Source organism: Tribolium castaneum, chromosome 1 (assembly GCF_031307605.1).
Source record: "Tribolium castaneum strain GA2 chromosome 1, icTriCast1.1, whole genome shotgun sequence".
NCBI classification, from domain to species: domain Eukaryota; kingdom Metazoa; phylum Arthropoda; class Insecta; order Coleoptera; family Tenebrionidae; genus Tribolium; species Tribolium castaneum.
The window spans coordinates 32620817-32636365 of NC_087394.1; the positions used below are offsets into that span (position 1 = coordinate 32620817).

Here is a 15549-nt window from a genome sequence, read left to right on the forward strand (position 1 = left end):
GTGTGCATGCATGGAGTCAACCTGTGGTAATAACTGGAATCATTCATACCGAACAAGGTTATTGCTTATTTATTTGTAAGCGAAGTGATGTAAGCTGTGAGCAGGATTTAATAAACCATTTTAATTGTTTTGTTTACCCAATTCATTCATAAGTTATTTAATTATATTGCACCTGTTAAACTTAGAACTATCGCAGCCTTACGTAACATAATTTACATTAAATTACATCTATATGGACATTAATTGCAACTATTTACCTACCTTAATAGAATTTACTGTAAACGCTTTTTATGTCGTGCTGCTTAAACAGCAATAATTTCAATTTAATCAGCATGTAATGAAATTAAATACGAATTTCTGCCAAAAGCGTTATTTCTTCGAAAGAAGTTCACGGCCCGAATTCGCACTAATGCCTCATTAAGAATGTGCATATGAGGCAATTAAATTAAACACACAACAGCCACTGTCTGCATAAATTAAACATTTGGGCAGACGGCTGTAATAATTAATATGTTGACTGCGTTCCGCCACCAAATTTTTACACATCCGTTGGTTGAAGGTCGTCTCACTAATTTATTGTCTTTATTTACCAGAACAATAAAATTAAACAGGCAAACATGGACAAATTCCGGTTCATCATACTACTCTGTTCCTCATCGTAATTCAAGCAGCCGAAACGGTGCTGGATCTGCAATTGAAATTCAAACCTCTGATTTTCCCACTTCGGATGACGCAAAACACGTGGAATAATCAGGAATCGTTTTCACGTTAATATTAAATTTTTGGTGCCGACTTGACTTTCTGGTCCAGGAAACTAAATCGAGTCTCAGAACATTTTTACGCTTTGACGAGGTTTAAACAAAGGTTTTTTGTATCGTTTCATTTAATTTATATACCCTTTTGTTAGACAGGGTGTTCACATTGCATCTCTCTGGCACTGCTGTACATTTTAATTTTAATTTGTTTTCCTTAGCAGGATAGCTATAGTCAAAAAATGACCTGAAGTATAAAAAAATTAACTCTGTATCTGCTCAAACGATTTTTTGTCACAGGAAGTTTATTGTACTTTTGAATCACTCTGTATTTATATCATGTGTGATTGCAGTTCATGACGAATAAATGAACGTATAAATTAATTAGCTCTAATGACGGCGAAGTGAGGAGAGCAGTTTAAAAATGACGTGTCAGTGCCAGTTTAATTCCTGCCGACAGCAGTTTCAGAACGGAATGATTGAGACTTGCAAATAATTATCCTTGACTTTCTTCAACTACAAGTTCTGTTTTTGGAAACTTTGCACCGACGCAAATAATTAAAAAGTCGTTTCAAACAGGGATTTAGCAGAGATGCGACAGCAGTCTGACAATTAAATTGCTCACTTTTGCATGAAAGCCCCTATTTCCTGGATTAGCCATAAATCAGATCCACAAGACGCGGAATTATTAATAATTAATGTGTCAGAGCTGTATTGTCGTCGAATTCCATCGCAAATATTGCAGGTTTTCAATAAAAAACAAACTAAAACGTGCATTCGACGCGAAACCAAAAGGTAATTCCAGTCGGCGTAACATTCTTGAACGATGGTGTAATATTTTATTGTTCGGCGATTCCATATCGATGTTGTGACGTGTTTGGTAAAAGATCATAATATTCAATTTTATGCCACACGAATGTCAACACAAGTTCGATGACCGCTCTGAAAACCACTTGCGACGTATATTATTAACAAATTTGTTTTACTTGCTTCCGTTATTGTTTATTAATTGATTGTCTTGCCCAATACCGAGTGGCGCAACTAAGCGGTTGTAGTCATCTTAAGGCAAGGGTTTAAAAATCAAATTAAAATTTACATATGAAGGAGCAAGTTACCAGCACTTGCTTATTAAGCTAGTTCACATTCAAAGCCTTTGCCCGTATATTCCGTAATTAAATTTCTGGTTAGCTACTCAGATGGTTGCATTATTTGATTTAGAGTCATACCTATTATTAAAAAGTCGTGAACGTTTTTACTGCCGTCTTGGAGGCAAATTCTCAAAGTAATGCAAAACATGAGTGATTGTCTGGTTGCAGACACATCACGAATCGTTTATCTCGAGCGATAATTATTTTGATTGCATTATGTAGGTATCCACCTCATTAACTATTACTTATTGTAACACTTACTTTTCTTTAATTAAGATAATTACTCAAAAAAATAACAATGTTACGATATACATACTCCAGAGTTATGTTGAAAGTAAAATAAACTAGGTAACAAGGAATAACATTTGCAATTTCATTTCAATTCTAACATATGCACGTACCCACTTTTAATTAATTACAGGACGTTTTTATCCGATTGTTAATCAGGATGACTTAATTTGTACCTTTTTTGTCGTTTATCGATCCAATTATCCCCATGATGCATTTTTAATTATTTTGTTGTTCAATTATTGAAATTATAATTACCGTGGTCTTTAAATAGGTGCAGATTCGTAGAAAGTTTTGTTGTATTGATAAAATGTGGTAAAAGTTATCGAACAAAGGCTAAATACAGAAAAACCTCCAAACTTGAGACATTCCAAAGTAGAAATCTAAAAATATTTCACAACGTACTACTCTTCCTCATTAAAAATTAATATTGGTAAGACAAGCAGGGGAAGTGTCAGGTTTGGTCTATTTTAATTGTCCCTGACCGAATTGAGGTGTACACTTCCTGATTTTTTAATGGTTCTTGAAAACTCAGTTTCTCAACTAAAAATAATCCTGACTTGATTAATTATTTATCGAGGATAAGGCTAGTCCATCGTTATTATTTATTGCGGGCTTTTTAGTCATGTTTTCTTCAAAGGAATTTTAAGCAACAATTCCTGTTTTGCTTTTTCATGAAAAAATAGTAATTGGCAAAACTGAAAAAAATATGTAAAAAAATATATTGACGTTATACTCTTTTGGGACACTATGTATAATCAAAAATTTTTTCCTGAAATACGCTAGAGTATAAATAACGTCTACAAAATATCAAAAGTCCAACTTTACTAATAACTGAGCTTCAGAAGACGGAAGCTGAGCTGGGACATCCTGTATAGCCTCTGACTTTAAGTTGGCTACATTAATAATGTAACGAAAGGACAAATTGACACTATTCAGTGTTGGTAACTTAAGCTCTCATCAAAAATTTTAACAAACACATAAAGTTGTGTCACAAAACATTGATCTAATTAGAGAACTTATCTCATAAATTTCATATTCAATAAATTAAGTTTGGCTCCAATTAGTGGAGTGCTCCTTAATTTAGCCACTTTTAAAAAAACGGGGAATTCCTCAATCAAAAAAAAGTGCTAATACTGCTAGACAACTTAACTCTTGTTCAGACTAAATCATAATTCTTTTACCAACTTTGTACTGAATTTGAATCTCTATTTTAGTAACTAATTCACCCTGTCTGGTATATAGTGGACAATAGACAACAGTGGTCTTGTCTAGCTTCACAAATATGATTTCTAGCACAATGTAGTAAAACCAACAGTTTGAAGATTACGTTTCAATGTTTATTTATAAAACAAAACGCGTAAACAGTACACAAAGAAATTTGATCGAAAATATTCTTTGTTCGTGTGGTTCGGCATGAGCCAAGTTAGGCAGGAACGTTAGCAAAGGTCGATTATTTAATTATGGTAATGTGGAGTGTAAGGGACACCGAAAGTTTGTCGTAAATGGTAACGACGTTATCTCCCTCTAATGTTCCATCAGCATCGCAGCGTTTTAATTTCCGAACTAATTATGATGTAATAAGCGTGCACCGTAAATGTACACAGCCTTTGAGCTCCACAAAAGCCTAATATATCTGTTTTCGCAATCATTATATTGTTTTTGTCCGGGGAATTTAACATACCGGTCTAAATTTTTCCTCATTAAGTGCACATAAATACATGAAATGAGGCAAAATCAGTTTTAATGGGTGATACTCGCAAGTAAATTGATTGTCCATTCCATAAATTTCTCTGCGGACAAGTGACCAATTGATTCAAATCACGGACCACAAACAAAACATTATAAATATACGGACTAATACGGGCACCATTGTCCGCCGTCGACGCAACGGCCGCTGAATACAAATCAAATATTGTTGTTATAAATGTTATTGATCTTATTAATTTCATTGTAATGCAGCATAATGGCGAAGGAGTGCAAGAGGCGATGCTAAAGCAATTTATTTCGACTGCGACGCACATTTGTAAACACCACTGACTCATACCTTTGTGCATTTTAGTTTGAAGTCAGCGAGTAAGTGAGTAATAATTATACCGTGGTACGAAACCAAGCCACGGAAGCTCTGCTACTGCTGCAGTGCAAGCTTTTGCAGGATTATGCAGGAACTCGACTCGACCAAACTTCTAGTTCTTTCTCGAATTGATTACTATTACATTACCATACCATTTGGCAAAACTACATCACACTTTTCTGCATTCGTGTCAAACTTTTAAATTTATAACACGCGGTTTATCAAAGCGCTGAATAAAAAAGCCATTAAAATAAATCATTTGTAGTAATTGAGTCAACAAAGAAATTAAGCACTTTTACAGCATAACCAACCGGGATTGATAAAAATGTTTTATTTTTACGGTTCTCTCTTTCAATTTTGGTTGCCTTTTCTTACACATAAATAAAAAATGGTTTTTAACATGTTAATCTTAGATGAAAATTTAAAGTAGCTTTATTATTGTAATACAAACCTTTAGTACCAAGGTAGTATGTTAGGTATGTTTAGATCTGTACCTGTTAGCCTAGATGTACTATCTTTCTTGGTCCACTCCGTAATTTTTCGAAAAAAAAGAACAAACAGCAGGATTAGAAAAATTCAAAAAACTGTTTCTGGGCTACTATGTTTACTTTGTTTAAGGCAACATTAACTGCTAATAAACTACCATAATCCACACAGTGGCTCTCAATAAATGGGTAAATATTTTTTTTTTAAGAAAGTATGAACTTTTTGGAAAAATGAGTGAAAAAAAAGGTTTTTAATTCGTCTGATTATGACACATTCACTACAAAATAATACTAAGCCACCCCGTATATTTCGATTAAATTTGGAAATTAATATTAAACCAATAAGAGCGTGATTTAAATTTTACCCCCAGAAAAAGCCAAAAAGCTCCTTTGTTTCTGGAGTTATTGAACTGAGTAGGTTTTTTTTCTTGTATTTTTTTGTTCTCTCCGTAAGTCCTTGCTTGCTAAACAGGTAAACCAAAGAAAACCCGAGGGAAAATTAAAACTATTTTGTTCTCTTTAAATTTATAATTGTGTAGTTAAAACTACTAGACACTAACTTGCAAAAATTCCTGCAGCAAATTACTCTTCTCTTTACGTGAACGGGAAATAAAACTATAAAACTCTGATTTATGACATCTTTTATTACAAGAAAATAATAATAATTTTATTATTTGATGTTGAATAAAATCCAAAATGTAAAATAAGAAATTGTCAAGTAACTTAATAAAAATAAATAATTTTTAGCTTCAAATAGGAGTAAGAAAAAAAGGCGATTAATTAAAAGTTATAAGGGAAACCAAAGCTGAAGAACCATAAAACTTGCCTCAATTCGGATCATATTTCAAAAAAAAATATACGTTCCTGTACTTCCATTTAAAACCACAAAAACAACATTTTAACAACTTTTTAACGACATTTTAGCAACAAAAGGAAACAAATTCCAATTTCAAACTCAAGCAAGTTTCAGGAACATTATCAAAGTGCCGAATTAACTCAGGATTTAGCCATGTATTTCTATTTCTAATTAGTTTCATTAGCAGAATAGACACGGTGCAATTTTTGTTTTGCCATCGTGCAGCATCTGGAATCCAATCAAGTGTAGTAAAACCTAAAAACCTCCATCAGCAACAAAATAATGGTAGTCTAATTACGTCGTTTATGTGTGTTTTACGAGAATCGGTAATGGGTCACTTTCTGGCTTGGATCCTGCAACGTGGGTTTAATTATCTAGTCGGGGGCAAGTCTATTTCCACATACTCAGCCGAATAGTGAACAAGCATGCAAATGAAAAACACAGGCGCTTGCATAAATACAGGAGAGGTCATTGGCGCCACCGTAAATACCTTCACCCAAGCTCTGCCACTTCTTCTTGCCAACACGCTCGTAATTTATTTGCGTGATTTTTATTAAACAGCGCATTTGCATAGTTTACTTGTCTCATTCAGTTTTATTTTTGTGCTTAACTTGTCGCCCAACAGCCGTTATGTCAGAAACAGGTTACTTCCCGGGTTAAAAATACCTGCAGTATGTAATGAAGCCCACGCTGCAAGATATTTCATCCCGTCCGTCTCATAATCACGACCGCTGGAGGCCGAAAGCCCGACTTTTCTATACCTGGACCCCGAAAGTCGCAAAGCTCTAGCCTGGCCATGCAGACTAGCTTACTATCATCGTTCGGATTTTAGTCCAAACAATGATAAACACGCAATGTTTAATAATAATAATGATTGTGGTCCGAGAGAATCGCCGCAAATAACAAAAGCCACTTACTTGAGTCGTCTCCGAAGTGCGCTCGGGCGTCCGCCCCGAGAGTTGCTCCAAATGGCCACAAAGCTACCACAAACACATCACCTCCTGTCGAAAGCAAAGAGTCATTTTTTGGGAAAAAGCCGGCACTTGTTAGCTTCTTTCTGGACCGAATTACGTATCAACTGTTCCTAGTGCTCGATTTTACTGAGTGCGTACGCAAACACTTTACTACTACGCTACTACAGGAATGTAGCGGGGATACTACGAGGAGTGGACCTGGTAAAAGGCTGTGCATGGAAACTGCTTTCGTGAGGCAAAACTTGAACGATCGGCTGCGGTAAGAAAGTTCAGGGCGTGTGGATGTTTTGAAGATGAGTGGATGAGATAGCGCGCCTCTGCCTGCGGAACGCAAGACGAAACGAACGCTGGACAAGCGTGGAACTATTTTGGGTACGGTTTTGGACATGTCTGTGGTCGGTAGACGGAAAACATTAGCCGCTTGCAACGAATGGTATGCCGAGACGACGGCCGGAGGATGGGCGATTGGGACAAGGCAGAGGAATATTTGAGAAAAAACTGCTTATTTTGTTGGCGGTGAAGACCTCTTGTCGATAAAGATGACAACTATTATTTTTAGCTTACCTATTATAAATAGAAAACGCGTAAAACCATTCAAATGTACTTTGAGTTGCACAAAAATATTGAAGAATTTTTTACTAAACTTTAATTTTTTTAGAAATAAGGGTGGTGATTATAGTTATTTAATCAAACGTCGGATTAACTGATACAATCGCGATAAACAGGGATTGAATTTTTATAATAATTCGCTTTCTCAATGTGTTTTATTTCTGTTTTTTTAATGTGTTTTATTCATTTCTTGTTCCTTAAACTCGATTTATTCTCTATTATCTATTAACTAGTAGGTTTATTGAAGTGTCATTTTCACTTTGTTCGACTGTACGTACGTAAGTACACGTATTTTACGATTTTCTTCAATATCCAAAGTTGATTTAGGACCGATTTACACAAAGTGAATTAAGGGTTAATAATTGAAACTAAATCTTGGATAACTTGGTCTTCTACTATTTTATTATTTTATTTTACTTCTTGTTTTGTAACTTTTTTTGCAACTAGGTAGGTTTATTTATTAGTTTTCGTGTACGTAGAGCTTGAAATATCCGATATTTTGTATTTACATTGCGTTAAGTTTATTAAGTAATAAAAATCATTGTAAACAAGACATTGAGACAAAAAAACATAAAGATGGACGCAGAGTATAAGTAATAAGTGTGTAATTACTAATTATAATTAAATAATCGCAAGTATCAACCTAGAGTTTTTTTGTATGAAAAACAAGAACCAGGACGAATAATTGAAATAATTAGGCATAAGTCTCGTTTCAATTTTTGCGGTTTTAGAAATTATTTATGTACTTTGAAATAAATTAAAATCTAAATGTGTAATAGTGTTTAGAAAATAAACAAACTTGTTTTACTTACCTGCTTTAGATACTACCTACAATTAAAAGAAATGGGATTTGAATAGCTCTTTGGAAATTCCTAATTGCCAAAAGATAAGCCGCAGACACCACGTGTCTTAATACCCTTAATACCTAAATTGGCAAAAGGATATTAGTTGTGAGCCGAAAGGGAATTATTAAGAATTCAGAGAAACACTTAATTTTAAAAGAATTGATCAGTGGATAAGAACAGTTCAAGCTTAAAAGAAGTCCAAATCCGAGTCAGAAGCTAAAAATCTGGTTACTAAGTGAGTGGTAAAATTGTGGATTAAATTTATTAAAACTAAATATGTATTTTTTTTTGACAAAAGCGCTAAAACCTACACTACTTCACTTAAAATTTTATACTTCTAGGTTTGTGAGTAATGATGTCTTCATTAAATATTGTTTTGTGCAAAAAATTTGCGTTAGCTTGTAGACTTGCCTTCAAAAATAAATAACAAATAATTAAAAGGAAATAAAAAATTTAGATAAAGGTATTGTTTAGGCTAATTATTTTTTCACTTCTATTTTTCATATAAACGTAGTTTGTTTTAAAGTGTCACTAAATAACGTATTTATTTTTGCCTCGGTCAGAAAACTTGGAACACTGTTCAGCAAATGCCGCTTTGTTTCGGCTAAATTTGCAAGGTGATATCCGAAATTTTGAATAAATATATAAACCATGGTAACTGTAGAAACAGCGTGTTTTAAATGCAATTTATTTGTTGTCTTTCTTTCAGTAGGAATAATTTTTGATTTTACTACAAATATTTAGTTTGTTTAATTCGTATGTTTACTATTATAATAAAAATGTCATTTGATATTTGTTTATTTTGCTTTGAATTTTGCAAGAAACTATGTCTTGTCATAAAGTTAATTACTTAAATAACTTGGAGTTTTTATGTTTGACTAATTTTCGTAAAAACGTTAAAATGTGAGGATTATTCTAAAGTAATAAGGTTAAGGTAATTATTTACGTGGCAATTAAATATATTTTGCATTTAATTTCGTAAGGTTTCACATCTTAGATGAAACAGCTGGTAATCCCAGAAAAAATAGAGTAGGGTATCTATTAATAAATAAAAAACCAAAATTTTTACTCAACAAATTTTTATTACGGCAAAAAAAATACATTTGAACACAATTGTAATTTAGATATTTATTTAGCCAAATCAATAAAATACAGAATTAATTAAAACTACAGTATCTTTGAATTCTTACAAACTAATTTTCGTACATTTGTCATGGAAGCAAAAAAATTAAAAAATCAAGAGTCGCCTTGGAACAGCCACCCTCTTCGTATGAATTCCTTCACAACAAAATAGGCCTTTTCCCGATGTGTCTCAGTGACTTCACTCTCATGAAAAATAACGTCATGAAGCTCCAGCGCTTCCACCTCTTTGGTATCTTTTTCAGCAGCAAAAATTGGAGGTAACATGGTCAAAACATGAAAAAATTCACCCTGATGTACAACACTTTTGATTTCATCCAAAAATGCATCATAAGTGAAGAGTTTAGTGTCACACTTCAAGGAAACTAAATGCTTTATCAAACTATCAAAGTAGTGTAACAGAAGATCGTCGCAACTTTCCTTCAACACCGAAGTTTGGACGCTGCTGAAAATAAAGAAAACAACGTCCCTCACAAACGAAGCGTATTCATACAACTGAAAATCGACAAATTTCACTTCAGTGATTCGGCTATTCTTATCAAATTTGACCATAATATTGTTCACCCACAGATCGCAATGGGTCAAGGTCAGAAAATGACTCGGCGAACTTGTTTTGATATTTTTCGTGAGACAGAAATCGAGATTCTTCCAGAGAAACTCTTCAATCTGGGGTAGATATTTCCGACAGACGTCATCCTCTTTCACCACATTTAATGACACGTTTATCATTTTTCGATTGTCCTCTTCGGCCATCTCAAACACTTTGTACTGTTGTAAAAACGGCCCCAGTTTCGATTTAAATTCTTCAGGTCTCAGAATTTTCAGTGCAAGACTTGTGGCGTGCATCTCTGCCATTTTCCCCAAAATAAACCGCCCCTGTTCAAGGTTAAACCCCACTGTTCTGTCCAAAGTTTGGAAACCCTCTTTTTTGATATTTTTGATTAACAATACAGAGCTTTCGTCAACTTTTCCAGTCGCGTCTTTACTCAACCTGGCCGTGTAAAACTCAGGGAAACAACTAATCAAATCCTTGACACCTTGTTCTTGCTGGAACTGCCTCAAACACGGAATAATGGTCTGGTAAAAACCGACTTCGTTAGGAAAAGTGAACTGACTATTAAAAAGCTCTTGCACGAGTTTGTTTGACGGCGGCCTCTTAGCTACGGCGTGGATTAGTTTGTTTTCTTTTTCATTCTTCACAGTGATGTCCACAGCCAGTAAAAGACTGCCATAATTGTCACCAGAAGCTGTTAGTCGTGTTATTTTCGCATCAACAAAAGCATAATTCTTGGGAATGATCTCGGCGATGAGATTGTCCAAGTTTTCTATTTTATCAGATGTCATCTACAAGAACTATTGACTACTGCTTTATGGCAAAAAACTACTTACAGTGAGTCTCACACCGACGACACTCTGTAATAATTCAACTCGATGTACTGAGATAATGTGCAGTCCCCCTTTTATTAACGAATGAGGGACAAGGTCGTTTCTCTTAGATAGTGTTTAATTAGTATCTTTACGTAGAAAAGCGTGCCTACTTCTAATCCTATAGTTTATACAATAGAATGGGTAAATAGGACGGGCGAAAAAGATTTTGGCTTTAGATAATTAAACTATTTAAGTAGTTTTGTGTGTTAATGTTTTAATAAATTGTAAATCAGGAACTAGATAGGGTGCTTATGATCACGACAAACACTTATCCAATCGGCTTTAATGCACTGCTAGGGGAACTCGGGGTGTTTCAAACGCTCCAATTATTTTTACATTTCAAATCTGGCAAAACAACGAAAAATAATTGCTTTATAAGCAGGTACCTAAATAGAATTTTTTTACAAAGCAATTACTTTTTAGCAAATTTTAAATTTAAAATGTTTGCAGATTAAAGGTATGTGCCGTTTTTTAATTATGTAATTATTTAATTAACATTATTTAATATCAGTAACAATAGTAAATTGCCCATCCGATCATTTTCCTAAAACTGGATCTATTGTGAAGAAATTAAGTTTTTTTCATAAAACTCCTTTGAAAACTGAAGAATATCGAATGTACGAGTATACTACGGATATTTAAATGTTAGGATAAGAAACAATGAACAAATAAAACGTTCCTGTTCTCGATAGTTCCGTTAATGTCGCCAGAGAGCGCACTTGTTTTATTGACGTCTCAATGATAAGACATAAACACAATGCAAATTTTTTATTGTAAATTATATTTAAAACAATTTCAAACTTTTACCAATTTGCACTCTGCCCCATATTTTTCAAAACGCTGCGAATACGGTTGTAGATGCAAGAAAAATGTTAGGAAGAAAGTTGTAGAGAATTAAATTTTCTACAAAAAAGTTTACGAGACCATGTCTCTATCTTTGATCATTTAGGCCCCACAGTCGTTTAAAGACGCTCAATTGATCATTTTGCTGGTGGTCAAACATTGGAAAATCAATTTATACCTAAACCGTCGAAGATAGAAATGGAGTCGCGGATTTTTTTGTAGAAAATTTAATTCTCTACAACTTTGTTCTTTACACTTTTTCTTGTATCTTCAACCGTATTTGCAGCGTTTTGAAAAATATAGGACAAAGCATTAATTTTAAATAAATTTTTTCTCGTCAGCTGTTCTCAGTTTGTGTCGAAAAATAAAATGTAACTTGAGAAAGAAGTGTTTAGTTTATTTCACCTGAAACTTTTTACAATCTTTCTCTTCAACAAAGTGGCTACTATTTCTTGTCATAGGAACTTTTAACACAGCTGGATGTTCTATCACCCAGTAGATGGTCCAAGACTTTTGAATCACTCTGTGTTATTTGTTTTCGTTAGTATGTAATTCGTGCAGTGCGATAACATTTTTTTAAAATCGACACGCGATGAAACTATCCAATTATCGATAATTTTTACGTCAGATATTTAAATGATCATTTCCAAACATGCAGTTAATTATTCCAGTTTGCCAGCAAATGAGTTGTGCGTTTTTACGACTTGTGGCACTTGTCTATTTACGAGAAGGTAATCAGAGCCCGTCCAGGTTGAGCCATTTTTCAAAGATCCAACTACCTGTGGTGCTTTGTAGATCGTTTTGTCCTACACACCTACATCGAGTGGCTCCCTGCGGTGCCATTGTGCCTTTTGCTGGACTCTATTATTTGGCAGTGTCTCTTTACAGTCGACTTGGTTATACTTCATTGTTTATTTCGTTTCACTGTTGCTTTGTTCGTGGAAGGCGCCGTGGTCGTGCCGCTAAAACTATTCTTTTCTTCGAAGGTCGGTCTGGTGTCATTCTGCTCTCGAATTCACATGACTTTCGACTCACAAGGGCCGAACGATTTTACCCATTCTTTACAATTTTTGACAAGATCGTGATTTTGCAGAAATGACACCTGCTTAAAAAATTACATTTCGGACATTTAGGTAGAAATCACGAGTTGTCCGCATAAATTTTATCTTTCTGGGGTGGAGACCTGTTGGGATGAACAAGTGTCTATAAAATTTAATGGCGTTTTGATGAAGTCCACGTTTCAAAATTAACAATAGCACAAAGGCGTTATTCTTTATTTGGGAACTTGCTAGGGATAAAAAGCGGCAATAAGTCTATTTGAGGGATGAATAGGAGCTTTAGAATGCTTTACGTCTGCGGTTGGTAGAAAATTTTAATTTACTGATTTTGGCTGTGGGAAAAAACCGACTATTACTTAGCATTTTGATTTGTAGCTGTGTAATACGATAGTGACTAGAATTTTTATCGTAGATCCTGTTATTAATCAATCAATGTTTTAATTGTGAAACCGCTGAAATTATCTCCAAACACGAATATAAAAATACCTATGTGTGTGCACAGATAAAGGGAAACGTACTATAAATATTATTTTCGACTGATAAAGCCAATGTAAATATACGTGTAATAAATACGTACAATATCGCATTTATTTATTATCTTGCTGCTGTGTTCTCGGACTGAAGGTGGAAAAAATATTCGAAAAGAAAGAAAATTTGCAATTTTGCAAATTCATGTAAGGCAGATAGTTTTGTGTTTTTTTCAATTTTTTACATATCAAAATGTAGTTAAGGCTTTAATTAAGGTTTCTTCCGGTTTGTCCTGATGATAATTTTCACAAGTGTTTATTAGCGCGTTAATTTAGTCTACAAACCGAATAAACAATGTCATATTTCACCAATTTTAGAGTGCACTGAGGTCCAAGATTATCATTAATGATGATTCATCCTCTTCTTTGAATACGCTGCAAACATGCATTTCATAGTTGTAATTAGTTTCTCGGAATAGTTTTAGAGATAATGAGCTTGTAAATGTGGTGCAAAAATAATTCATACGAAGCTTTTTAATTTTGGCTTTATACAAATTGTATTAAATTGCGAAAGTGGGGATGTGTAGATTTAGCATCACAAAGAAATGTGTGAGGCGTTATTGTATTGTAAATTTAGCAACATCAACATCCGCATGCATTAATTAACTGTCGACTTCCACAATTCCACAATTATCATTTCGGTTTTTATCGATGTTTTGAAAGCATATGCACATAATTAGCATATAAAAGAGTACTTAACTCGAATTTTACGATGAGTCGCAATAGGATTAAAACCGAGCGTATAATGAGGTTAATTAAAGCCAGTTCAGTGTTAGTTGAACATCTCTGTAATTTTTTCATGCAGACAGATACACATTTTCAGACGGATGTGAGTCATGTTGAAGCACACACAGTATTTTGGTTGCGAACAGCGAAACTATTTTTTATCTGAAACAAAGCATCCGAATCTACAATGTGAGTTATATTTGTAGCAAGACTTTGCTACAAATGCCGAATTCTGAAACCTGACATCTTTACATTCCGGTATTCATCAAGTAATTTGTGATTATATCTACTATCCAAACACAAAGGAATGCTGGAAAAAAGAACAACTTTTTGTCGAGTTATTCTTTCCATGAAATTGTCTAGAACGGCTTAGGATGAGATTTGGAATTTCAATTATTTGAGCTTAAATTGACCCCGACATTAGCAAGAGATGGACGATGTGAACAAGGCCTTAAAGCAATTACTACGAAAAGAAATGTGAATTAAATATTCTTGATGCAAATTATTTTCAGATAAGAATGAGTAGGTGTTTGTAGAGCTTTTTTTAATAGGTAGCTAATTTGGAAAATATTTGGATAAAAACTATAGTTGAATGCGATTCAAATTAAAAAGAGTGACACATAGTAGTTACGTTAAACCCCATGGAAGTAATAGTTTATGGTTAGTTTAAATCAAATGGTTCAAACTTTCAAGGCTGTCTCGCGCCGTTAAGTACATACTCTAATAACCGTTGATTTAACTTGTGTAAATGTTCAGGTTGACAGAAATTACAGGCTTTGACGAAATTGTTTGATTTGTCTGTTTTCTCTTCAGAAGTTCAGCTTCATTTCAGGCTTCCAACAGTTTGTTATTCACTTTAATTTTTGCAAATGAAATCAAGCTGGAATTAATTAGGTACCAACAAGAAAAGTCCTGTTGATGGCGCTACAAGATAGCAGTAGAATTAAGTAGTGAGTAAAATGTTATCGTGTACAGTTATAAAGCTTTCGTATGCTTAAAAATAAAGAAGATGAATTTTAAAAGGGAACGAGTCATGATAACAGTTAAAAAGAGTTAAATACAAGAAGTAACATAATTTAAAATTCTGCTAAACAAAGGATTGTTTTAATACGACGAAAAAACGAGATCTTGATAAAGTTCGTAAGCCTTACAAAGTTGGCATGTTCTTGTTTCTCTGTAGTGTTAAAGATAAACGAATTTAAAATGTTTATAAATAATGGGTTGTAAATTACAACGAGAACTTAAATGTTAACTGCATTTTTCACATAAAATAGTTTACATTAGCATTTATTATTATTATATTGCGCAATAATTTTTTAAATTAATTAACTAAATTGATGTTTTGAGACATACATGGTCAAAAAATTCAGAGGCAATAAAATTAAAAAACTCAAATCATTACTTTTATTTATTTACTTAAACTAAATTACGCACAAATAAAATTTTTTGTATAAACATTAATGTTTGTAGTAAGATGAATAAACGTACTATTATTAAATCAATTTAATTAAAAAATTAATTTACAATTGATAGGGTCTATGTATAGGCAACCAATAAAACACGTCGTAGTTATAGTAGTAGAACCAAAGGGATCACAGGATCGCGTTTTTTTTTTAATTCATCGGCCAATTAAATGGTATATTGATCGTTTATTAGTAGTATAAGGGCCCCTATGGCACACTGCCCACTTCTAAGGAAAACACCCCGATTTTCAAGGGTAAATTGAAAAATTGAAAAAATTGTGAAAACACCCCCGTACTACTTTTGTTTTTCCAAAAACAGAGGAAAAAGGTAAG

General features: G+C 33.7%; 2 protein-coding genes across 4 annotated transcripts in view; both read right to left on the minus strand.

Moving 5' to 3' along the window:
• Atx-1 (Ataxin 1) overlaps nucleotides 1-7265 on the minus strand; it is a 39158-nt gene extending 31893 nt beyond the window's left edge. For 2 of the 3 annotated variants that reach the window (XM_008198078.3, XM_008198066.3), the window contains exon 1: nucleotides 6521-6992. The gene's annotated coding sequence lies outside the window, so the exon portion shown is untranslated. Of the gene's footprint in view, nucleotides 1-6520; nucleotides 6993-7141 lie in introns of those variants that run through there. The other variant, XM_064359713.1, reaches the window with a different exon arrangement.
• A 1879-nt stretch (nucleotides 7266-9144) lies between these two features.
• Nucleotides 9145-10660, minus strand: LOC660404 (uncharacterized). Its single transcript, XM_966635.5, has 2 exons — nucleotides 10561-10660; nucleotides 9145-10515 (listed from the first exon to the last, which is right to left on the minus strand). The coding sequence occupies exon 2, from the start codon at nucleotides 10513-10515 to the stop codon at nucleotides 9268-9270; it is 1248 nt and encodes a 415-aa protein (XP_971728.1). The 5' UTR covers nucleotides 10561-10660; the 3' UTR covers nucleotides 9145-9267.
• Between the last annotated feature and the right edge of the window lie 4889 nt (nucleotides 10661-15549).